Source organism: Heliconius melpomene, chromosome 19 (genome assembly GCF_056956725.1).
Source record: "Heliconius melpomene rosina isolate 202511_hmr_F chromosome 19, ASM5695672v1, whole genome shotgun sequence".
NCBI classification, from domain to species: domain Eukaryota; kingdom Metazoa; phylum Arthropoda; class Insecta; order Lepidoptera; family Nymphalidae; genus Heliconius; species Heliconius melpomene.
In genome coordinates this window covers 15117363-15144656 of record NC_140407.1, presented here as the reverse complement: position 1 = coordinate 15144656, position 27294 = coordinate 15117363, and the positions used below count along the sequence as shown (strand labels likewise).

Here is a 27294-nt window from a genome sequence, read left to right as displayed (position 1 = left end):
AATATAAATACAGTATCACTTCGACAAGGGATCGAAATAAATATAATAGCCCAATTGTGCGACCTCACCGAAGCAAGGCCGAATCGGATCTGCCGGTTTACACTCTAAGGCGACGATATAAGAACTGAGACGTACATCTACATACATATAAGAACTACATACTATGTACGAAAACGAGGCATAAGAGTCGCACGTTAAATACTTTCATCCTTTGAATGATAAAAGCAGTTTCAGACGCTGTGAGACATTTTGATGAGAGTAATATGAGACTTTCACTAAAGAAAAATGAGCTTTACTACTTTTAAGTTAAAGCATATTTTCAAATGAAAATACGGTGGTCAATTACAATGATAAATGAAAACGCTTTATCCCACGTTTTATTATCTTTATTGATGCTTATAAGCGTATAAATCCATTTAATAACAAACATATTGAGATTCTAGTTCAGCTGAAGTATAATTTATCTTTACTAAATTATAATATTATAAAGCTTAAGAGTTTGTTTTGTTGGACGCACAAATCTCAGGAATAACAGATTTAAATTTTAAATAATTTTGTTTTGAATAGTCCTATCCCATATTATTTCATTCTTTCGATTTCACGAAAGGTAACTCGCGCATTAAGAATGTGTGGTGCATTCGCAACTCTGAATACAGGTGAAGCCGTAGGTAAAAGCTAGTTTACTACCTATATTTCGCATTATTTAGTTGTAGTATGTTATATTGTATATATGATAGCGAATAGAATAAATTCTAGCCAATTTCTTATATCCAATCTGGTTTCCGGACATATAGAAAGCTCAGTGTAGTTTATTTTTCAATTTATGCTGTATCTCTATGTAATATAATGGAAATATAATTGCTTCAGTTTATTGGGTGTCAAACCTACAGATCGCCGCGTGCACTGCAGCACCATGGCTTTAATTTTTTGGATAGAGCAAATTCTTTTTTTCTCTAAAAAATGTCTTGTATGCATATTATAGTTATAAAATAATTTTTAGAAAATAAATTTACTAAAATTTATATATTTTGTTAAATTTGATATCCAAAAGCAACAAAATAAATAAATTTTAGTTTGAAAATAAAATAGAAACACTTTGGAATAAGTTAAAACGTGCCAAAGCCATGGCTATTGGCCGCCTCGCCAAATTCTGTTATCTCAAGCTTCCGTATGCCGCATGTTTTTGCATCCTAGGTACTAACCTTATCGTGACTATAGAATATGTATATTTATATTGCATTATTTAAGAATTTATTTTCCTTCTGGCTGCCTGCTACTACTGCTATTTTTATTTATGAACCGATTGACATATAATAAACAATAAATGCTAGAAGAAACTGACCATAATGAAAATTCCGAGATTAGCGTTCACAAACGCACAGATAAACAGACCAAACAAAAAAAAAGAAGATAGCTCACACTGGGTGATGTGTCAGATTTACTTCATTTTTTTGCCTTGAAATATTGAGTCCTGAACGGGGGAACCTAACGCCACTCTTTTCTTACTACAATTAATCATAAGCTTGGAACAAGGAAGAATAGGATAGGAAATCGAATCTGTGAACATTTTAATTATATACAAACGGCTTACTTTACAAAAAAACTTTTTATTTCCATCCATCATTTAAAACCCCTACCAAAAAAGGCTAAAAAAATGTTAAAATCAAGTTACATATAGTTAACGAGTACTTAAAACGTTGTACCGTAGTAATTGCAGGTATGAAAATAAACAAAGCAATTTTGTACTGCAGCTACCTTAATACTTATTAGTGTCGACGATATTTTTTTATAATGCACCTACCTACCCGCTGCAATCATATTAGCAAGTTAATTATGAAAGGTGCGAGGAAACAACGCAAAAAAAGGTACGGAACTAACTAGCTTTGTAGGTGCAGTATAAACCATTTATTAGTGTTTTTTTATATTAATTTTGTAATTATATTTAAGATTTTATGAAAATTATTTTAAACTCTCTCTCTGTCTCTTTTAAATAAATTGATTTACATTTACACCAATTAAGAGTTTTGTACTTTTCACGCCAGTTCTTTCCACCGGACTATTTTTTGGAGGAAATACAAGTATGCAACTTACTCTTGCAAGTTCAACACAGTCCTCAATGGCTCCGCTCTCCTCACAGCGGAAATTGGTCATATTAAATTAAAAGAAATAAATAATAATAAATAAAGACTCAAAAATGCCAAAGAAAAGCTATATTTAATTTAGCAACAAATCTCTCTAAGTATTTATCTTTTAGCTGGGAGGCTAATAAAAGATTAATATCTTTACAGCTTCTAGCGTCAAGAGCCCTCATTAGTGCTAGATCATCAGTTGTCTCATTAAACGCAACCAATTAGCGAGACTCCGAGCTCGAGGAAGACACTTGACCAGTGAAATGTTGAGATATATTGAGATTTGGAAAGATGTTTTTACGTCTTAAGATTATTTTTTTATTTTATTTTTAAGGGAATCGAACAGTCAGTATTCCCTTTCAAAACATAGAAATATTACATTAAATAATTCAAATGTTTAAAGATTAGACATTATAAATTTAAGTTTTAGTGACTAGCATTTACATGCGACTTTTTCTTTATGGTCAAATGAAAATAAGCAAGAGTTGTTGCTTGGAAAGATTGACAGCGGATTATATCGTTTAACATAATTTATTATATCTTCTCTGTAGTAACAATATTTAAAAAATTGGAAACGTATATAATAATTAATAATTATTATCTACATTGTCAGCAGAGAGTGGGGAACGGAGTGTCTTCACCCTAGGTTCCCTCTGTCTACCCTCCTGTAAGCGGGATATAGCGTGAAGCTGATTTAATTTCATTTTGTTATTATCTTTAGCTTAGCACATCTAAACAAACGCAACCTAACACCGACACGAGCGTGACTCGCCTCCGCTCCGGCGCGGCGGTACATTAACGCGAATTACGCCTCGAATTTATTCTAAGGGCCGTTCAGTCAAGTGTTGGTGTTCGCGCTTCCTTGTATTCGCAAATTGGTAGAACGACTTCAGTGTGAATGGGCATAGCTTAATTTTTATATTAAATTAAATTATATATGTAGTATTTGGGGGTGATGTGGCGCAGGGGTACAAAGTTGCCACTGTTCTATTAGTAGATAATATTAAATATTTTAATTTCTTCCCTCTGGAGTCTTGCGCCAAGAAGACAAGTAAAACATGACTTTGTACCTATAATTATAATTACGAATCCAAAATTTCAAAACAAAGGTCTACAGAGCAATCGAGACAAAATATTATTTTTTTACCATTTATACAGTAGGTACTATTCCACACTTTAAAAAAACACTTTTTAGAAAACGCTATTAAAGCCTGGACCGCCTCAAAAAGTGGGGTTTTAAACCTGCTAAGAATTTTTGATAATTTTATAAGCCTTCTAAAAACAACATAATATGTAAATTTTTGTAAATAATCGTATAAAAATAACCACATTTATTAAACAAGAAAAAAAATCTTTCACTAACCTTGCCTACACCAGTAGGTTCTTTCACTCCCAGCCGTCTCAACAACGCTGGCGGGGGCGGCGGAGGAGATCGATGTAGCGCTGCACTGAATCCTGATGATGCAGGGTCCTCCTCTCGTCTCTTGCGTTCCCGGTGCGGAGATCCACTGGTACATTTTGTTGGCCTGTAAAGACAATAAAATATTGAGAATTCCATTCTCTCTCTATAATGTTCGTACTGTAAGCGTTTGAGACAAAAAATGTGGGGGTGAATACGTTTTTAATATATAGATAATATGTTAACTTCAAAATTCAATAATCATATATAAATGTATGAGTAAAATATATAATAATCCAACCCTATCATTTGGCAAATTGCAGTAAAAAGATGGAACGAAACGACAAACAACACTAAATTAAAAACGGAAGTTCATTGAAAACGGAAACCCAAAATATCCTGACACTTCCAACCCCTCAAGAATTCGAAGCAGTAATAAATGGACACTACGTGACGTCCCACTGGAGGTGACCTTTTTTACATTTTTCAAAAATTCGCCTCGCGTCAATACAGCATAAAACCTCGCTGATGGATGGTTTTTACGTGACTCCTGGCGACGATCTGTATTTTATTTTAATGTCTGCCGATACGCTATGTCGACTTAAAATTGAAAATTCTCTCAGCATATTGGAATAGTGGCGTGTGGAGTGGCCGGGAACCAATATCATTTTGAATCTCAAACGCTTGTGCTATCGGAATATGTTGTCACGGTACTCTAGTGGAGTAGTCTTTATGAAATTGGATGATCATCTAATCAGACACCATCAGGGCGACAAAATAATAATAATTTCATTTATTATTAATAATTTCATTAATTAATAATTATTTCCTTGAGTAAGAATCGAATCCACAACCGTCACGTTTTCAGTCAGTAATATTATTTTAATAGTAATAGTTAAATTTCTATTTTCATAAACTCCAGTCATCTTTTTTACATCTACTTGAGAAATTTTGACTTTACATGGAATGGTAATATTATTTAAAATGTAGGTATGTATATCTGGTAGAGGGAACCTAGAATTAAGACATTGCGTTCTCCACATTCCGCCCAATATTTGAGACATTGTAACGGATTTCAACACAAAACTTGGTTTTCATAGCACAGCGAGAAAAGAAAACAAATTAAATCCTCCCAGTAGAAATCGAAGCAATAACCGCATTTACAGTCACAAGCTATCCCACTTCATCTCAACAACAAGATTTCATCCCCACGAACCAAAATGAACGTAGAAAATTACTAATAACTTTGACACAATAAAACCATCCAGCCCTGGGTAAGCACCACCGACCGTGGCGTGAGACGGTCGCGTGACCGAGTCAGTTTATTGTTTGGTACTATTACTATTAACATTCTTATGGGGGAATGTTTAGATAACTCTTGACTTGACTCGACTCGACTTGGTGGCAGAACGACCCTTCGTGCCCCCATGTGTGATAACGTACTGGAACTATTGATTTACTCCATATTGGTATGTGTACTGGATGTTTATTGATATTATGTAGTGTGTAATTTATTATATCCGTCTTGGCGTAGTGGTAGGTACAGGTTTGATTTGCAATCGAAGGAATGGACTATTTTCATTTTCTCCGCAGAGCGAGTAACGGGACGAAGCGTGGCGTTAAATGTTTTTCAACATGCTCAATCTCTCAATCAATCTCATCTCTCTCTCAATCTCTCGAAAATTAGGCGTTATCAGTGAGGCACAAAATACGTCAAATCTAATAATAATCAATGACCTTTACCTATCCAGCTACGTGCGGATTCAGCGTGAAACTAATAACTAATAATTATTTTTTTTATAATAATTAAAACTAATATTTCAGGTCTCATAATTCAAATTGACTCTCTCCCTAGTTTTTTAATCTGCATGACATATACGCCTTAACGGCCTCTATTGTAAAATAAGAAAAAATATAATGGAAGTAAATTAAAATTTATAACCTGCCCAAATGCATTAAGCCACAAACTTATATTATACAGTAGCACAAACAAATAATTAAAAAAACCCTTTTTAATGAAACACAGTTATTTATTACTTATATTACTTTACTAGTTAGTTAATTGAATAAAACGTGAATGACTTATGTAGAGTACGAGGGTGGCGTGCGTTACCAACATTATATTTATTAACAGTTACTATTTCTGCTATTACATAGGCTTTCACTTGGACGAAAATAAATTTCCAGTACACATTTTAGTACTGATTAGGCCCTAATGGGAACGTTATTTTGATTTGCTGCTATGAAATTACCAGGTGAACTAATTTTCATTGAAAATTTATTAATTTTGCTGCCTACTTGAAAATTTTATTTTGTAGTTTTATTTTAATTTATCATGATTTCAAGTGATATTATATTTTATTTACATTTTCTCGTTTGATAATTAAATTTGATTAAATAATAAAGTTTCAGCCAGTGATTATTTAAATAAATTCATAGGGGTTAAAATTAGCTATATAGCTAATACATTCAAATTCAGATTCTTAATAAAAAATATTATTATTCTACGGTAGTGTCATTTTTTAAGGCTTGATAAGCGCCGCTTGGGTCAAATGGCAGAAAATTACTGGCTTGGTATGTTATAGCAGAAATCGTACTTCATTTTGAATTTAAGTAATATAATTATAAATATATAATCACAAAGAAAAATCGAAAATGTAATAGCAATGGATATTACAGTAAATGTAAGAACTTGTGGTAGAATAGCGAACTACGACCCTAGCTAGCTAAAGTTGGTAATTGACATACGATTGATAGGCCCTTCGAGGAATCGACTGGAGGTAGCATTAAACTCGAATACATTACAATTAGGGAAATTGTTTGCTATATATACATATACGACGACATGTATATTTTGATTTGCTTCACGCACTTTACTGGGAATATATCGTCACTCTGTTCCCATTAAGACACTTGTTCCTCACTTTCCGCCGAATTATAAAGGCATTGCGTAAAGCACATGCTTGTGCCACCCGGGACCCGGACTTTAATATTTTTAATGGTATATTATAAGTCTTTAATATGTAGGTATACTTAGTTTTACCATTTCATCAGATTGTATAGGTAAGTGCGTTAACGCCTCATCCAAACAAAATCACCTCCCTAAAAGGAAATTAAAAAGTAGATTTTCATGTCATGTCAATATTGTAACAATGTTCAAACAATTTTTGACTTATCATAATCATGTAATACCACAAACATTATTATGAATGATAATAATACACCACAAATAATTAATTAAATTGTTATTTATAAGCCTCACTGTGTATTTGTGGGATGGATATCTGTTGATACATTAACTAAATTATGTAAAAATATAAAACAACATTACGTGAGAGATTGTGGGTTCGATTCCCACTGGAGGAATTAAAATATTTAATATTTTTGTTTCACAATTAAACAGCTCTAATTTGTGACATAGCGATTGTGAGAATACCAAAATATAATAGTGAAAACTGTATTTAAATTGCTAATTTGCCATTTCTAAGATTAGGCTGCGCAAGCGCACAAACAGATAAACTGACAAATAAGCAACATATATACTTTTTAAAAATCACTATTTGCTTTTTATTACATAAACAAATGCCCCTTATAATAGATTTTTCCTATGTATTCCATGTACAGACACCGATCGGTAACGATTTTATTATAAGTATAGATAGATAGATACATAGATAGATAGATAGATAGATAGATAGATATCCCCATATCGATTTATAATAACATAGATAATACAAATTGCACAACTCAGTACAAACTGGATATACAGACGTGACATAGTAAAGATAGATATCTTGCAATTTCAAAGGGATGTTTATACCCCTATGACGTTGATTTCACGGGTGGATGGACCCACTGAAAACAATCTCGGAAAGGCCGACTCTTGACATTTGATAGAATGTTACTTGGACCATAAATAAGTTGGCGAACATTTTGTACTATCTTTATTATTTTTTGGATTTTTCCCATATCTCATGGAATATTTTATCAATTTATGGAATCTGATATTGAGGATAGTGAGATTAGAGGATATTAGAAAGTAGTAGTAGTATTTTTGTATCTGTGAATCTGATGTCCATTTTTTGTCATGATAATAATTTTTGGGTTATATAAGAAAAACATTTCAAAAGTAACCGACAGACAATTCATAGCCGTGGCGTAGAGCACTGAAATTCAGCATGTGGGTTACTTGAGGAAACTTGGGCACTAAAAGAGTATATCCTTAAATTCCTACAGGAACAGGAAAAACGAGATTTTGTTTTGTAGTTCACACAAAGGACACAAGGACTATTATTAGTTTATTATAAAAAAAATATTACTGACTCTTTATATATACGTCATATTGAGAATAGTTACGTCTACTTAATTATAAAAATATTGCACTTTTAATTTAAAACCTAATATATTATACACTACAATAAGCACTTTACTAAGCTAATGAAGCAATTACTCATATTATAAATTACAAGTGTTTTTGTTTGAAGCGATGAAAATTGTAATAAATTCTTGTTTATATTTTTTAATTAATTTTATTTCTTTTTCAAATATAATATTTGTTACATAAGAAATGATAGGAAAAACATGTATGGGAAACTTAGGCATTTTGGTCACGAAACACGTGAAAACTAGAAAAAGTTTTGGTTTCGATTCTCATTGGGGGCATTGAAATATTTTTTATGCCTGATTAATAATTCATTTTATCAGTTTCACGCTGTATCCCGCAAGTAGCAGGGTAGGCAGAGGAAGCCCAGTGTTAAGATACTCTGCTCACCACTCTCCGCCGACTAGAGCGAAGAAATGAAAAATAAAATATATCAGTAATAATTAATTTATTTAAAAAATTCGAGTTGACATACCTAATGCGTGATCTCAATATGTTCATCGTTCTATCAAAATTTGCCACGTTCGTATGCCCATATATTATTCATAAATGCTGTGGCTTGTGAATGTTGAACCAATGTACACGTGACGTTATCAATAAAATCTAAATATAAAAGTTTAATATAAATAAAATGTCAATGTAAAAGTAAAAAAGTAAAAATAAAAATTGCATTTACTTTACCATTATAATATTAATATTGAACAAAGAAATACTCTGAAAATAGGTACTATAAATATAACTTATGGCACTTTTCAAAACTACATTAAAAAATCTTCATAATTCTAAAACAAAATATTATTTACAGTTATTTTGTCCGTACATTGTCTTCTACAATCGCATGTAAATATACCGTCAATCATATTTATATTACAGAAGGTAAAGTTGGCAAAATATTTACAATAAAATTTTAATATCATTCGAAACTTATGGACGCTATCGAACTTTGAATCGAAACAATTCTTTACACCTTTTATCCTCGACTAGACGACGTTTTGGGCAACGTCTTTACATGGCAACCGGCCAGGGATTCTGAACTATTCTTCACTTTCATAGAAAAAAAATCTTCAAAAAAGAACCTTATACCACCGTGATAAAATTTACCCAAGTTTTAAAGGTTTTACAAGTGAGTTGCAAAATCGGGCATTGTTTGGGAAAATGATGGTAATAAATAAAAAGGCCTTTACCTAAACTGTCCAATCGCGTTTGAGCTTTCAATACATGTTATACATTCGTATCGGTTGAGTTTTTCGTGTCTAGATCGATTTTGGTTGACTCTAAATGGGATTTGAATGGAGTCGTACACAAATCTTGATAAAAGTTTTGTGATAACACAATTAACTTAACGTTTTGCTATTTTATGTTCATGTTCTTTTATGTTTTGCAATTTGTATACATACTCGTACGTATTAAGAATTATTTTTTTTTTAGCTTCACGCTGTATCCCGTATATCCTTATGTAGCAAAATAATGTGCAGAGGGAGCCTAATGTTAAAACACTTCGCTCCCTACTTTCGAGCAAAATCTGGAGGCGAATAAGTTAAAATATTTCATTTCCCCGAGTGGATCAAACACACAACATATCTCGTTTACATTCACACGCTTGTGCCTATGAGCCACGAGTGGCTTATATTTTTTAATTACTTGCTAATTGAACCTGTCATAGGTTAAAATGGTGCATGAAGTCCAACTAACTATGGACGTTCAGAATTGAAGTTAACGTGATTACAGCGATAGCAACCTTTATTTTAGTAGCATTTTATATAAAGTCAAGTACCCCTTTTTAATATATGAGATAACTCCTTTTGACCAATCGTCGAGACAAAGTGTGTTGAACCATGAAGCTCAACGTCAACGCTTTCTCTGGTAGAATTTATAGTTTTACTTCCGAGTGGGGATGAAAGCCACAACTACCGTTCTTACAGTCCAACGGTATTCCACTACGCCACAACGGCCTCAAACATGTAAATTTCATAAATTTTTGATATCGTGTAACGTTTCAAGGGTCTAGAAAATAAGGGATAAATAAAATAAAAAAATAATATTCACTTCATTTGAAGGTAGTACAGAGAAGCATTACACAAATGAGGGTGAAAATATGGCGAGCCACCGCCTTACTTAGAATTGAAAGTCAAATAGAGATAGTATAAACATCAATAAGAAGGGGCCATCGTGGCCCGAGGGAACAGTGGTGTAACTGCAATCGCGACAGTTATGAGTTCGAAAGGGAAGTGTTTAAATGGGAACGGAGTGTCTTAATACTTGGCTCTCTCGTTATCCTGCTATGTGTGAGATACAGTGTGCAACTAAAAAATAATTAAAATAAAATCAATTATAAAATATAACGCCATATCACGGAATATGCCCTTTTCCCAGATAGAAGACAAAAAAAAGTATGTTATAGAAGGAGATGAATAGGGTTTTTGTAAGGCCATCTACCAAAACGTGAAAGTATACGAGTTGTTTGCTTTCATATATTGTTATAAAAAAACTAATATTTTACTCGATTAACCAGTTAAATATACTAAATCTATATGGGAGTGCCGTGTACTAACAATAGGTTCCTAGGTTCCTTCTGCCTCCCCTGCTACGTGCAGGATATATCAATAAGTCGACTAAATTTAAAATATAAACAATGATATAATTTCTATATAATCCCCTTACTCTGAGGCATCGTACTCTAGCGTAGAATGGTATACAATGAATATTTTATGGGAAAAATTGCGGCGCACTCTACTAATGCTGCGGGTATCTTTCAGTTAAACATCACGTATTTTTATCCTTTTCAAGATAAGGACTGTGAAAGGGACAAAAAAGATAATATCATTGTTCAGTTTGGTGTTAGCAAATTATATGTTTTCTATAATTAATTTATCTTATATATCAAAATTGCAATATTTTGTTTCCCGCATAGTAAGGTGCCTACTCTACTAGGGAACTTAATATTAGAATACTCCATTCCCCACTTTCTACCCAATTGTATTGATACATACAGAATTTAACGATACATTTTACCTACAAGGGCGGAGAAATTAAAAAATAACTTAAATGTTATCATTCCCCCAAAGAGAGATCGAACCCACAACAGTTACAGTAAATATTTTGGGGTAAAATATTCCATTAAAAATTATTGACTATAGATTTCATATTCACAGCCTCTATCTCAATTTCAATCTCAAGATGACTTACGCAGTTTACCAAGGTGATATATGTTACAGTTTCCCTTTATTTTAGGTAGGCTTGATGCTAGCCAGATAACGTAGCTGGTCTGATAAGCAAGTACATTTTATATATAAAATCTATACTATAATACAACAGGAAAAAAATTGTATCTGTACATTGAATATATTTACGAAATATTGAAGATCTGGAGCATATGTATGTATGTCTATCTGTTTGTCCGGGCAAATTACTAGAAAATCTGAACCGATTTTTATGAGACCTTAACTATCCTATAGAGGACGCTATGGAACAACATATACTTTTCATATAGAAATCCCCACAGTTATGGGATTTACTTATCTATTTATCTATTCCTGTGAAAATCTATTCAAAAAAAATTAATATAAACATTTTTGTAATCAATACTATTTTTTTTGCCAAACGATGTAAATTATAATTTATGTACCAAGCATTTCCCCAAAATTCAAATACAGTCAAATAATATTTAATAACAAAGAAATAGACCAAGCCACGCGGACCCACTAGTGTATATAAAAATGTCAAATCTATTAACATTGATACAAAGAAAGTAGCGGGAAAGCTAGTGTTACATTAAATTAGAAAATAGCATGTTTTGGCTAAATGTATATCATTTATGAACCCTTGAAAGAGAATCGTTTACAATATGATAACATATTTTCAGACTTTTACATGAGACCTAGATCCTAGGTTTTAAAAGTCCAAAAAAAGAAGTAAAAAAGAGATTATTCCATAATATTTCCACTACATACTCGTATGTTCTAATGAAGACGGTATCAGTGTAAGATTGTTCATTAGAGACGATCGCTTTGATGTTTGGTGCATACATTGTTTCTTTTGTTGATATTCATGATAGGGGCCCTCTTTGTAGTACACAGAGGAAACGTTTCATATATAAATAAAAAAATATCCCAATTTTTGTTTTTAATTATTGGTATTGGAAATCATGATAATAACAAATGATTTGTTGTTTTTTTATCTTTTTACATAAAAAAAATAGATTGTGGAAATTGTTGTTTTGATTGTCTCAGCTCATATTTACAGTTTTTATTTTCATGCTGTATCTCCCATTTAGCACAGTAGCAGGGTAAACTTGGAACATAGTGTTAGAAATCCTGTTCCTATGAAGATATTCCTTATCCACTTTCCGCTGAAAACTTAAGGCGTGGATTGGCGGAATTTATATTATTATATTTTAAACATATAATTTGTTTAATAAATTTTCATATAAAAAAATTGTATATTATATATTGTATTAATGTGGGCAGAGAGAAAAACTAAAACTAGTGTAAAGATACTCTGTTCCCACTAATTGCCGAATTTTCGATCATTGTGAGTGTAGTGGCGGTTAACGCCGCGAGTAATACAAGCACTCTATAGATCACTCTTAGACTTGATAATAATATACTAAGATCGCTATTTGCTTACAATTTAAAACATTAACACCCTTATATGTTACCCCAAATAGTAGGAGCGTATATATGTAACACGCATTGTATTGTTGATGAAAATTCGAGGGAGAGTCGATTTTTGTTTTATATCAACGAAAACAAAAGAGAAATTCATCTGAGATAATGGAAAAAATTATAAGTATGAAGCCTGCAGCTAAGCAAGGATTCAAGTTACCATGGAGCACGATTAAAAAGTAGAGCATTTTATAGATTTTCTGTTAGCTTTTAACAACTTTGTGTTAAGACATATTATTGGAATATTTATTAAGATAAAATTTTATTAAGATAACATGTATTGCGAATTTTGGGTTTGATTTCCATTAGAGAAAATAATAATATTAAATATTTTCATTTCTTCGTCAAAAGCGCAAAAAACTTAAAAGCGTCCTCTACTAATTAAGAACTAAATACAAATATATAATTTAGCTTCTGTAAATACTTGTAAATTTCCAAGAACAAATTAAAAACAGTTTTTAATTAGGGAAAATTTGAAATATCAACATTTAGTAACTTAATTGGTTACCTAATACCCTGGTCTGACCATCAAAGTGCGTCCCTTCCCCAAGTTGTTCCTTTCTTAAGTGTTTAAGTCAATTAGGTTTCTAATTATTCAACTGCCACAAAGCGACCAACTCTCCCTTTAAACTTTCAAACTAGGGCCAAACAAAAATATTTATTTTTATATTTAGTTTAGTAAAAAAACTGATTTAATAAATTAGGAAGTGCTCTTGAATGTTCGCAAATGATTTTACGATGTTTATATACTTTGACGTTACATTTGAAGGTATCTTTGACAATTTTATAGATTAAAATTAGATGTTTTCTGTATAACATTTTTAATAATATTTTATTTTAATAATATAGTACTTTAATCAAACACTGTTACTAAGTCCCACTAGGTACTCACCGCAACATAATGTCCTAAATATGCGAAAAATAAACATTAGCAGGTTATTGTAAAAAATAATAAAAATTGCATGTCCTAATATTTTTAATAGAAATAATACGAGTTATATTTTAAGACTTATATAAAAATAAACGTAAATCGTACAACATGTGCCGTCGTACATAAAGCTGCCCCGAAACGTGCTCGAGAACGCTATAACTCCAAAACTAAGGCGTAAAACACACGAAAATTCTTCTTTATGACCTTACAAGGCCCTCGAGTGTAGAAGATTACTATTCCCATTTTATAAATGTCAACGCTTCAAAGTTGAGAGGGTAAAGATTGTATATAAATAACGGCCCCGAAAGGGCTGGGCCAAGTCGATTCCAGTTTATGGGGTCGAACGGGAAAAATATTCAAATCATTGGATATTCCAGTTGAAAACGTAGATTTTAAATTCAATTTCCTTTCCAGATAAGATTTTAGTATTTGAAACATATTTGGATGCTATTTCAGATGATCGTTTCGTGAATTATTGAAATGTTAAACTTTTCATTTGGTTTATGGATACATACGAACATGAGCATTTTTATCTTCATGCACTTATAATTTGGGTTTTGTACAGAATCCAGTAATATATCAATCATTCTTTTCTCCACTTTTTACATTTGCAAAGTGAAAAATAATATTTATATTACAGATAAAATATTCATACAAAATGAGTGCATACGCCCGCAAATTGAAGTAGTAAAGTTGTACAGTTCTGATAATAAAGATTGGTACAGAACCATCAATGAGCGTATTCAATTTGACCGAGTTTTATTAATATAAGAATTGCGTATAATTTGATTCCATTTGGTATAAAGATATGTAAATACTTAAATAATCAAATAATTTTCTGGTCCTATAAATCACAAGAGCCAGCCAAACACCAACACGTATTAAGAGCACAAATGACAAAATAACTTCCTCATGATACACGCTCGACAATAGCGCCAGCATCCGGAACCTGACGGATGCGATATGGAGACGTCGCGAAAAAATATGGCGTACAGGAAACGAATACAAATACGAAATAAAAATAAATATACGAGAAGCGGGATAAGGAAATGAGAAAAACCATACGCCCGATCCGCGAGGGGATTCTGGTGTTGCCAGTGAGGTCTGTTCAGTTAAAGAAATTCGAGACGGAAAGAGTTTATAAGCAATTATTTACGTTATTTATGTATGACGGGTGATGAATTTTTAAGTAAATAAATTGTATTCATAAAACGTTGTTTCTTTTTAAGATTCATTAATTTTTTTTGCTTTGCGTGATACTAAGAATAGGAAGATTTTTGATTTAAGCTTCACAATTAGTACGACTTCCATTCCATAATTTTCCGTATAAATAAGGATCGAACCCACAACTAGATGCTTGTTTTACAATCAGACAGTTGTGTCGCTCCGCCGCAAGAGCTTCAATTTACTTACCATTATGCTACAATGATTTTAATTTTAGTAAAAATATACAGTACGAGCGTCCCCTGCACTTCTTGATACATAATATAGATGTATAAGAAGAAGATTGTAATCTCAGTCTGACAAAGGGCAGAAATTCAAAGCTTTGTCGCCAACTTACCCCAGATGAACTAAACACGAGCATTTATGTTTTTTTTTTAATATAATATTTTTATGGTAATTAAGGAAAGAATATTCTAATTTAATATTTCTATTTTAATATGTATAGATACAGAGAGAGATTAAAGAGAAATTAATTAAGGCATAAAATGGAAAAATTCGGTTCTTTCTATCTCTGTAGAAATAACGAAAAATCCTCTTTTAGTCCTACACTAGGGAGTGTCCTACCTACTTAATAAATATAAATTTTCTTAGTCATTAGTTACTCAGTAACGGAGTTTTATATGTATGGACAAGGCAAATAATTAATAGAATAAAAACAATTTTATTAAATTATATTTTAAGAAATAATAATTATACATACATAACAAAAAAAAGAACAATTTAAAACATTTTACTTCTCTCACTCTGGACGTATATTCATATATTTAAATCGATCATTTACTCCGATCGCCACATATAAATCGACAAGTATTCACAATGTATGTGTATTCACCGCAAGTAAGGCGGTCTGTCCTTTGTCAGATTGTGGCTCTGAATCTACTTAGATTAACCGAACCCTCGGCTGCGGTGCCGTATTACGTGTCGAACTTGCAATGGACATTGGAACGATTTGATGGGAAGAATTTCAATGGTTTCTTTAGATGTTTGTTTTTTAAAAGCTAGAAGGGGATTTTTTTGTCGATTATTTATATTTACAGAACCAATTCATTCGTTTCTTTTTGAACACTAGTTTGTAAAAAGAACGCAATTAATTAGTGCATGGAAGGCAAAAGGAGGAAGGCAATATCGTCCTCAGTTTCATGTTTTTTGTGGAGACATTACAATGGATAGTTCCATCACAGTGTATGTCACACTTTTAGTTTTAGCGTTACGCTGCCCCTAGCAGGTTAGCCAAAGAAGAACGCTACGATATCCACATAGCTTAAATTAATACAAAATTTTAATAACAATCTCGCTCCAACACAAATTTTCATACTCTATGAATATTAATAGTGATTCACACCAAAGTATGCTGAATCTGCATAGCATCCGATGTTGGCTGTCACATTTCAAAACTTGGGCGCTACTTGCCACCATTGTTATGCTTCGGAGCAACACGTAATTGACACTTACTGTAAAATTAATATCTGCAGAAGTATGTAAGTAAACAAAGGGCTGGTGCGCTATATTTAAAATGTATGGATATATGGTTTTAGTTTGAGTATAAAAAGGGTTGGTTTGTATGATGGGATCTGGTCAATATGGTATGTTAATATAGTTGTATGAAATATAGTGTGTATTGTATTTTATTTTATAGTTTCTTTTCTGGAAAAGTAAAATATCAAATAAAAAACTGACTTATTAAAACTCTCTCAGAATTCTCGAAGTTTGAAGTACGTCATTATAATATTTATTTAAGAGGAGGCTACCATGGCGCATTGTTTCAGTGTTTGGCTGTCAACGTAATAGTTGTGGGGTCGATTAGCACGCTGGTGAATGTCTTTTTTTAATTTCTCACTAATAAGAAACAGACAAAATCCGGCGTTGAATGCCGTCATATAACTCAATTGAATTCAAATGGAAAGCGGAGAAAGAAGTATTTTCACAATAAGTTTTGTTTCTCTATAAAATTATTGTAAGTATAAATATTGGCTGAAAAAGATTTTCAAATGAAAATTATCACAATCAGTCAAATACATCTTAATAGTGAAAAAACAGTAATTATTACTAAAATTAATAAAATTATAAACAATCACAACTTGCAATATTATTTATGAAGCTTTAACCATTATAATAGAAGAAAACCGTCCAAAGAATTCTAAAAAAGAAACTAGAATTGCCTAGACCAGCCCTTTAAGCGAGGGCGTATTGAAACGTCTATTCCCAAAGTGAAATAGCGTTTTTTATTTCTATGTAAATTTACGTAATGACATTTTTGTCGCACAAGTTGCGGCGGGATTCGGAGCGGGAAACCTCGGGGGTGCGGGATTTTGTATTCGCGCTATAAATCACGACTGGAGTGAATGGTTTCGTGAATGGCGCAGGCGCTACATTAGCAAGGAGGTAGTGCATATGAATTTTGTTTGGATGTATTGTTTATATTGGTTAAGGTATTTATGAATTTAATAAATATATTTTAATTTTAATTATAATTAAATTAAATGTGTATGTATTAAATTATTATGAATGTAAACATTTTTTTTGAAATTAAAAATAACCATTTTTGCATGTCTAATTGAAATGGAATATATCTATAAGCATTCATAAGCGATGAGATAAATTTTGATGGGGTAGCGATGATGTCCTTACTAGTAAATATGGCAGCTAAACAGATGTAAGCTTTTCACGCAGCATGATGACAAAGGAAACCTGGTGTTAAAATACTCCGTTCCTCACTTTCCATTTAATATTTCGAGGTATGGCGTGTTAAGTGGAGGAAATTAGCCATGCGGTTTGTCGACAAGATGAAGAAATGATAATATTTTAAACAGATGGGAATAAACCTACAACCATCGTTGTAATCAGTGTCCACAGCGCCATGAACATGACATTAAACATTAAATACAATAATAATTAAAATAAAAACAATAAAATTAGTTCATCACCACATATATTTTGCAAAACGATACATAAACTCCGATAGGCAGTTCGATCTGTCCGCACACTCGTTTACTATTATTTTATTAATATACGTTTCATTAATACTATCGAAATACCGGAAAAGCTTTAAACGTTTGGCAATATATATTTATAAGGGTAATTATTATAATTTTGTTTAAAGCCCTTAACGTCCTATCGGCTATAATAATTATAGTTTAAATGAGCTGCGTAATTGTAAAAGGTTGCTTTTGGGAGTGAAATTTTGGATGATTATTTTTGTATGAAACATTATCGGGCGGTGTTCGTGTATTCGTTAATGAGAACATTAAGGCACCAAGAATGTATTACTGTAAAGGAATGTATGTAGAAAGTCTTAATTAACGCTTTATTCGGTTTTAGTAGGGAGAGTCAATGTAATATAGAGGTAAGTATTTTTTTTATTATAATTCGAGGATAATCGTGGCGCAGGGGCACAAGCGCGTAAGCACTATAGGTTGTGGGTTTGATTCCCACTCAGGGAATTCAAATATTTAATGTTTATTGTTTCATTTCTCCGCTCTATTACAAGGCAAAGCACGGCGTTGAGGTTCGCCACTAAGCACGCAATCATTTAGAATTCGGTAGAAAACCGCTGCCTACCCTGCATTTAGTGGAAAATAGAATGAAGCTAAAAAAATAGATTTATTTTATATATAAATCGATTTAAATTTTACTCACAGCCAGACTTCAGGTGTCCATGAGGTATTTATTACCTCATGTTTATATAATACATCCAAGAAAAAGTTCGTTCCAGATCGGCGCTGATTTCGTAACTCGGCGGTTTATCAAAAATACACAAGTTTTTGTTATATAATGTTACTGTCAGATCAAACACCATTTATCTCTCAGTACAAATATGTAAGCATATAGTTCTATGTTATTGTTATTATATGCGTCAACGTTTAGGTTCTGTTCATGGTATATGGGTTACCCCTATATATTTTTTAAGTAAGACGCTCCAATGACCCTTTCCGATTTTTCCAATTTATGTTTGAAATTTTTGACCGTTTGATAATCACTCGACGAAACTCGAAGCTTGTATGTAAAAAAAGGTATATAAATAGTAAAATTGACGCATACTTATATGTGATAAAAAAGAGGGTAGTCCACACATCGTAGGTTCAGATTAAGATTCCTTAATGCTCTAAATCCCATTTCTGGCTTTTGGAAAGATTTAACGGATACTACCACTCTAGTCCTCGGTAGTGCATTTGCATTCCCATTAAGTATGGCGGTGTGTTTAGTCGGTGGCCGCGACACTGTTTGACAAATATTCTACGGCGCTACCGCATTGCGTAGTCTCAAAATACATACGAATGTAATTATCTGGGGTTTTTAGCTTAATTAAGTATTTCTTAAAGAAATCTAGAAAATTTATAGTGTCGTCGTCATCGTCTCCTGCAAATTTTTTTGCGTGAACCTATAATTCCCATTTTTTGAATTTTGAACTTTGAGAAATTTACTCTAAGAATTCATGGCAAATTTCAACTTTTTTAGTTTAGTAGCTTTGCCTGTGCATTGACAATCAGTCACTTGGTATTGGTAGAGTTTTATGTATTACAGATTTTTTAAATTCTTTTTCACTCATTTTCATTTTGGCCCCTATGGAACCCGTGTTCTTTCGAAGATACTTACATTTCAAACTCATTGCGTTCAAATTTCCGCCATCCTAGTAAAAAAAAACAATGTACCTACCTACCTAAATCATCATAATTCAGACTTCTACATCTTGGGCAGCTCTCCATCATCAAGCAGCGGACAATAACACACCACGGACACTAAATTTGCATCCACTTGAGTGTTTGTCGCCCGCACGCTACACTATTTGACAAATACTCTGCGACGCTGCGCTACCCGCGCCGCATTGCGTACGATGTAAATAGGTGTTTTACTATTGGGTAAAATGCTGGTATTAGGAACTGAGATTTGCCCGTGAGGGTTTTTGGCTAGAAAATTAGTGATTTTAGTTAAATTTGGTTCGTTCCTCTTGACCGTTGAAATATATATTGTATATTAAGTAACGTAGAGGCGTCGCGTCAAAGGAGTCGTGGCGTCAAAGGCACAAGCGTTACCTGTAAACGCGACGGTGGTGGGTTCGATATCCTCTTAAAAAAAATAATAATTATTTTTTAATATTTTCATTTCTTCGTTCTGGCAACGAGAGGAGGATTTAGCGGAATGTGAAGAACGGAGTGAAATAAAAAGTTTTTTTCTTTTTCGCTTTGTATTTGTAAAAAACTAAAACATTTTTAACATATTTTTAACTTTAATAATTGTTGTTGTTAGTTTGTTTGTACATTGAATAATTTAACGTAACTCGCGGTGGTTGTGCGTTGAAATCTTACTCAAGGGAGCATTTATATTCAAAACATAATTAATTCCATAGTCTCTTTACTATTATTCAACATGCAATAACTTTGTTAGTCGAAAAAAGTATAATAGGGTAAAATAGGTATACATATTTTATATAATTGATATAATTTTTGTCATTGTTCTTTCTTTGTAGCTTATTGGTAAAGAAGTCTGTATCGCCATAAAACAATGCAAGGTGAAGAATATTAATAGAAAGTACAGAATGGAGTGTCCTAACACTAGTTTCTACTTCTTAGTCTGCTTGCATGAATCAGAATTGAACCTCCAGCCGTCTGAATAATAGTCAGACGCCGTTTTGCTGCACCACGAAGGCCCCAATATTATTTATGACTTATTGTTTTATAATAAAGATCCTCCATAAGCTTAACTTTGACAACATATGGGGAAACTCCGGTTGTAAAAGCGGAATATATATATTTTCGTTATCAGTTGTAAAATACGATTGTACAATATAGACTTATAATAAACGGCCTAACTTTCATACGTTTTGATCGCAGCTTCCTTTATTTAATTAATAATTTGAGGCAAACCGTGGCGCAGGGACAAAAGCGTATGACTGTAATAGTGACAGGGTTGTGGATTCGATTCCCACTTGAGGAAATTAAATATTTTTATTTCTTTGCTCGGGTAACGAGGCAAAGCGCGGGGTTACGGATTGTCTTATGATTGTACATTGACTACAATATATAGAGAAATTGTAGAGGCCCCCGTTTGGAATTTGTTTTAGCTTTACGCTATATCACACACCACCAATTTTCTTTGGGTGTTGATTGGCGGAACTGAACGTCGCGCTTTACCTCGTTGCCACAGCGAGAAAAGAGACTAATAGACTGCTTATCTTCAAGGTACTAGATAAGCTAATAAAAGAGACTGGAATAAGCTATCTCCAAAACATGTAAATATGAAAAACAATCGTCATTTAACGTAAAACGTGTACTTTTCCAAGTTATCTAGACAAATAGTTGGCAAGAGACGTGGGTATACTAAGATAATGCTAGCGTATAAAGTAGCGTGTGGCTGTAGCCGTCTTTATCTGTTCTAACACTTATACATAATTTATAAAGTGCTCTAGGTTAAGCTTGCTATAAGCATAGAATTTATAATTTATTTATCAAATTGTTGTATAATTCTTTGTTTAAAATAAAACTAATCGTCACTCGCAATATTGTGTGGAATTTATGACGTAAAATGAAAAAAATCGTTTTTCCCGGTTGTCGTAGTAATTTCGAGAAAATCTATCTTAGTGCTTGTTTTGGTGTAATTACACCGAAGAAATATTTAAAATTCAACGCAATGTGTCGAATTAGGCCAAAAAGGGAAAAAAACCACGATATTATGGCCATTGTCGCTTACAACTAGAAAAACTAAAAAATCTTATGGGTTCTATTACATTTACTAATGCCACCAATAGTAGCTTTCCTTATTTATTTTTATTTGAAATAAATATGTCTGCTTTTTTAGTTTAAATGTTAGAATAAAAGGAATTGGTATTCTCGTGCTCGATTTACACCGATTATCCTGTAACTTCATCAAGATTAACCAAGCCTATATTAAACCCAAATGAATAATGGGAGGAATTTGTTACTTTCTAAGTTCATGACTTTTTTAGAGGTCGTTCTTATCGTGTAATAAAGACTTACTGAGATTAATACGTTGTGTTTTTTTCTGTTCTTTTTCGCTTATATTCAAAAGAATTATTTTTTATTTTTATTTGTATTGAAATAGTGGAGTTTTGTTAAAGCCATGCCTTTTTTGAAGAATTCGTAAACAGCTTTTTAACAATAATGAATGTGGACATGTCCATCTTTAAAAGCCTGTCAAGTACTAGTCAGACTCGCCAACCAAGGCTCTCGTACCAATTTCAAGACTGTAGGTTAACGAGACAACTTTTTTTTTTTTTTTATGATATTTTATAAAACCCATAAATTTTGACTGTTTGAATGTTTTCTTTATCTATTTTGTAAGTTCTCACTTCTTGCTAAGTTTCATAACCGTCGGTCCACGAGAAGTATCCTATAGGTTTTGATTACGCTGCGAATTTCATATAAAAGACAGCAAAATCGATGCATAAATAAATGCTCGTATCTTTCGATAGAGCGGCCATAGAAGCTTGATTTTTCTGAGCTTCAAGGTACAATAGAAATAACTGACATTAATTTCAGCTCGAAACTTCCACGAGATCCCGAGATAAATGAACTTGACAAAATGATCCTATAAGGGTTCCTTACTTTTATGGTACGAAACTAATCATCCAAATACTATATATGTGCATACATTATTAATAAGATAGCACTAGGTACCATTCGTTCAGACAAGTTAGACTTAGTAAATAACGTAGAGTAGTTTAGCAAATACTTGTCTAATTCGAATGCACGTTTATTGCTCTGTTTGCATTGTATCTGATTTAACTTCAACGCTCTCTAAATGTGTTGAGAGCACTAAAGTGCAGGATTGGACTATATTATGTTCAATTATATCTATATATCTTTGTGTGCATATGGATATGGTGATTTTACTTTTATTTTTTTTTATTTATATACTAAAAATAGTATCATATACTATGTATAAAAACTTCCTTCCTTCTACACTCTACCCTCCACTCTCCTGTAGACATGACGCACAGAAAGACAAAACTTTAGTACGCAACATTAGCGAGTTTCTTGTCTCACGAGTTAGGGGACGTTAAATTCGTTTTTCGTTTTGCTACATTACGTCCAGATACAAATGTAAGGGGACGACAGGAGTCAATCCACTGTGATAATTTCTATTTTTAAGTGCTTCTAATAGAAGAAATGTATTTTGTAACTGAATGAAAGAAATCGTTGTATTTTTCGTTTTTCGTTTTATATTATGACTTTTGTACATCGTAGCTTTGATGGTGAATAGAGTCAACTTTTCAGATAATCTATATGTACTCGTATAAACATTTACAGTTACTGAGTGATTGATAGATCAGACATATACGTAACTACTGGATTTAGAGTTTATTTAAATGTTAGGGAATGTACAGGAACAAAATCTTGAATTTGCTACGGGAACGAAAAAAATGGGGTTTTATGACTTAAAGTTCACATAAAAAACTTACAGATAGACGACGGCAATAAAATCCTACAAAAAAACTATACAAATTAGACTTATATTTTAGAAATTATAGTAAACCCTAAATTCATTTCCATAAATTTCAAACACAAGTTCATATTTAAACCAAAATAAACATTTCAAATAGTTAACATTTTAAACCAAACCGTAGTACACTATTTCAAGCAAGTTAAATTCCTTACTATCCAGCCACTGCAATAGTTTCCACCGTACTCCCTCGAACCCCACTTAATGTCGTGTCCTGGGATAATTAATATGGCACAATACTATTTTATTTCATTACACTGACAGTGCAAAGCAGTATATTTTCTTTAACTTCCAAGTTTCATACGAGAACTCTGTAGGGCATGTGTGTATAAATATTTATACTAGACTTGTATTTTTAATGTCACATTTCATTAGCAAATGGAGCTTTAAGTTATGTTTCCTTGGTAACTGTTAATAAAAGTTATATTAGAATGTTATTTTAGTTAATTCTAAGGCCAAAAATTTGAAATATTAAAGAAAATATCACGTGGCATGTTTTAAGTAACTACAATAGAACTGATTTTTGAGGTATTGGGTGTTGAGTGGTGGAACTTACCACCGCCTTTTGTCTCTTTATCACAGTGAAGAAATGAAAATAATTAATTACCCCAATGGCGAATCGAACCCGTATCTGTTTAGAATCAGACGTTTTGTCGCTGAGAACGACGGTCTCTGCCTAAAATATATTTCGAATATTAAGAATGCATAAAAAGTGTTTCATATGTGTATATTTTATTACCAAAATTTCATTCAAGGAAGAAGTCGTTTCATTTGTAACAGTAATTAACGTTGACAGAACATGCTATAACTTTTTGGAAGTGTATAAAATGTGGCGGATATTTCAGTAATAAAGTTGGTTATAGTTTATAACTTTCGTGGAATTATAATTTTGAGGCTGAGCCGTGATTGTATAGTTTTTTACTGTCACACGACGGCTATGAATTCGATTCCCATTTAAGGGAGTAAATTATTTTCACTTTCTTGCTCTGGTAACTTAGTAAGCGGCGTTGAGTTCCGCACACGCAATCCCTCAATTCCATTACTTAAAACTATTATTATAGAAGAATATATTCTAAGCTAGAAGCAGATTAACAATAAATACAATTATAGTTTGAAGTTAGAAAGTTTAGAAAATTGCTATATAAAATAATGTACAAATTCTGCATCATTCTTATTTTTAAAAAATACTAAATATTATAAATATATATTTTTTCTTTAACCTATATTTTCATTTAAAACTATACATTCCATATAATATATAAAAAAAAACGCACAAAAATTAATATTCATCTCAACATCTCAATGGGCCGTCAAGAAGAAAAAATAATTAAAAATTCCATCAGGCAAAATGTTTCGACCAAAACGCTTTCATTGTCGCTTTTAAAGCTTAATAACTGAGACACAAAGATGGCGACATTAAAAAGTTTCTCTACTAACAAAAGTATATTCTGATGTAAAATGAGCAATAAGTCACTTTACGTGCGGCCGCTAAACGGGCACTTGAGATATTTGGAATTCAAATCTATTGGTCCGAGTGCTGGTACCAATTATTGGGTAGGTCGTTTGGTTGAACGCGCTTATCTCAGGAACTAATTGATCCGACTGGTCCGATTGGAAAAAATCTTTTGCAAACAAAATCTACACATAAACTCTAATAACTAGTTGAGTATAAAACGGTGACGGATGTGGAGTTTACCTACTTATTATTTTTTAATTTTCCCGTATTGATATGACAAACGTTGACTTCCACTGCTACATATATAACGTCTTGGATTTGGGCAGAGAGTGGACAGTTATAATAACATGATAAATACTTAAGTTTATTTATAGTCTTAATCTTCCATTTTCGTTAACAATCGTCGATCCAGTGGCCATTATCTAAAGGATAGTAATATAAAAAGTGCTCGAAATATTCAAAAGCAAGGAAAGGGGACGGAACACCTGAGATACTTTCTTTTATCCCACGGAAGCGATCTGTTAAGGGGTCTGATGTAAAATATCTTGGTTTTATTATCGAAAGAACGACAGCAAACAGAAGCAAAAATTAATCTTTATTATAATATCTAAAAACGCTATTGTTCTGTAGTCGGTACTTCTCTGTTTGAATACGATGGTTGTGAGTTCCAATTTCACATTGACAATGTTTTTTAATAATGTCTCTAAAATAGTCAAAAAAATAATGAATCGAAGATCTAAGAAGAAAATAATATTAAAATCTTTGTCAGCCTAGGTAGTAAAATACGGATATTTTATTTATGGACTGCATGCACACCTATTATCAATTTTTTCTACTTAAGTTATATAAAATTGATATAATAATAGACAACACTAAATGAAAAACATATATATGTCTAACTCATATACCAAAATAGTCATCAAAATAAAAAATCTGTAACAACTCTCTTCACAAAAATATTCTAAGTGCCTATCACCCTAAGAACAACGTATTAAAAGTATTAAAATATAAAAGGTCGGCTTAAACTTTTAAACAAAATCCTCATTTTCCGATAGGGCGACCATCAATCAACGGTCTCAAAGGACGGTTCGCGATAGGTTCGAAGTTTTGAACTGAAATTAAAATCCCCTGATTTGCCTTGTAACAGCCCAAGCTCGAGTCATCGGCGGGTGCTGATTACATTATGTAAATTATTTCACCCCCCGTGTCATCTATATCTTGACTTAGATGTGGTGGAAATGGAAAAGACATATTAAGAATAGTAAAGTTAACTCCCGTGCGTAAAATCAATGATAAATAATTACAAATAGATCCAATAATTTGTTGATTACGTTATATATAATGCAGCGTAGTTACAGCTTAAAATATTCCAGAATTCAGCATTCAACAGACAATGCCTTTGATTCGGACGAATAACAGGAATGAGTGCTTTGACACTAAGCGTACCTCGCCAAGCGAAATTTCTCGTACACAATCTAAATAACCACATCTATTTCCTCTAAATGCCTGTTCCCAAAATTTTCCTCAAGCAGACACTCGGCTATACATCGTATCGTCGCCCCCGTACCAACGACACTTCGAGATTAGCGTAAAGAAGTATGTTTCCATTTAAAAGTGCTGTTCGTTTCGCAGTACGCAGCTGCGTTTGTCACTCGAGCCTCGAATTATTCCGAATCCGGGGCGATTGCTTTACATCGTGAAGATAAAAAACTTTTAGATTACGTGGAAATGTGATTCGTTTCGATAATTTAAGCTATTTTCTTATTTCTTTAGCTTCATCCTGTATCTCGTATATTGCAAAGTAGGCAGAGAGATACTGTTAAGCTAAAGTGGCTTCACAATTTTTCGCCAAACTGAAACATTGCGTGTTGGGTGGCGCAGCTTAACGCTGTGCTTTGCCTTGTTACCAGAGCGAGTAAATAAAAATATTAAATAATTAATGTCCCCGAGTTTGAATTGAAGCTTGAAGCGCCAATAAAATATTTTTAATTAAAACCTTTACTCGAGATGGCATCGAACCCACGACTATCACGTCTACAATCAGACATTCACCTCGTCGTATATTAAAGCAAAGGTAAAGTTTTAATGAAAGTAAATTTAAAAAGCCACAAGTCGTTAGGGATGATTCGCGTTGCATCCTAACTAAGTCGCGTTCGACGCGATGAAGATATTATTGGCTTCGAGTGCTGAATGTTAATTTACATTCCGCTTGATGACGGAACGTGGAGTCAAGAACAGGTCGATCCAATATTCATGAAGTTCTTATATAGGAACTCTCTTATACATTTCTTTCGCTCACGCTGTATGCCGCATAGAGCAGTATAGGGCATAGGGAGCCTGCAATGGTATATCCTGCTAGACGCGGGATACAGCGTGAAGCGAAAAAAAGCAAGGAATATTTAATTCTTCCTGATTTCAAGGCTGTGCTCCGAGTAGAAATCGAATCCATAACTATTGTATCAATCGTGTGGTGAGGTGCAGTCCCATTGCACTACGAACTTTTTTTGGGTTATAATAAAATATAACGTATATTTATGAAATGTTTTCATCACTCCATATTCAGTCACATTAATCTGAACCTCATATAAATCATACCGGCTAGGGGCTGATACAGAAAACGGAAATGTAAAATATTGAAGTACGCAGAATGTTA

The 27294-nt window shown here is 32.7% G+C and overlaps 1 protein-coding gene across 3 annotated transcripts in view; it reads right to left on the bottom strand.

Annotated features, from left to right (window-relative positions):
- Window positions 1-27294, bottom strand: part of LOC146529000 (kinesin-like protein CG14535) — a 311360-nt gene that overhangs the window by 50312 nt on the left and 233754 nt on the right. For all 3 annotated transcript variants that reach the window (XM_085203831.1, XM_085203832.1, XM_085203833.1), the window contains one exon: window positions 3493-3655. In XM_085203831.1, the coding sequence (XP_085059957.1) occupies window positions 3493-3655 (163 nt within the window). The remainder of the gene's footprint in view (window positions 1-3492; window positions 3656-27294) is intronic.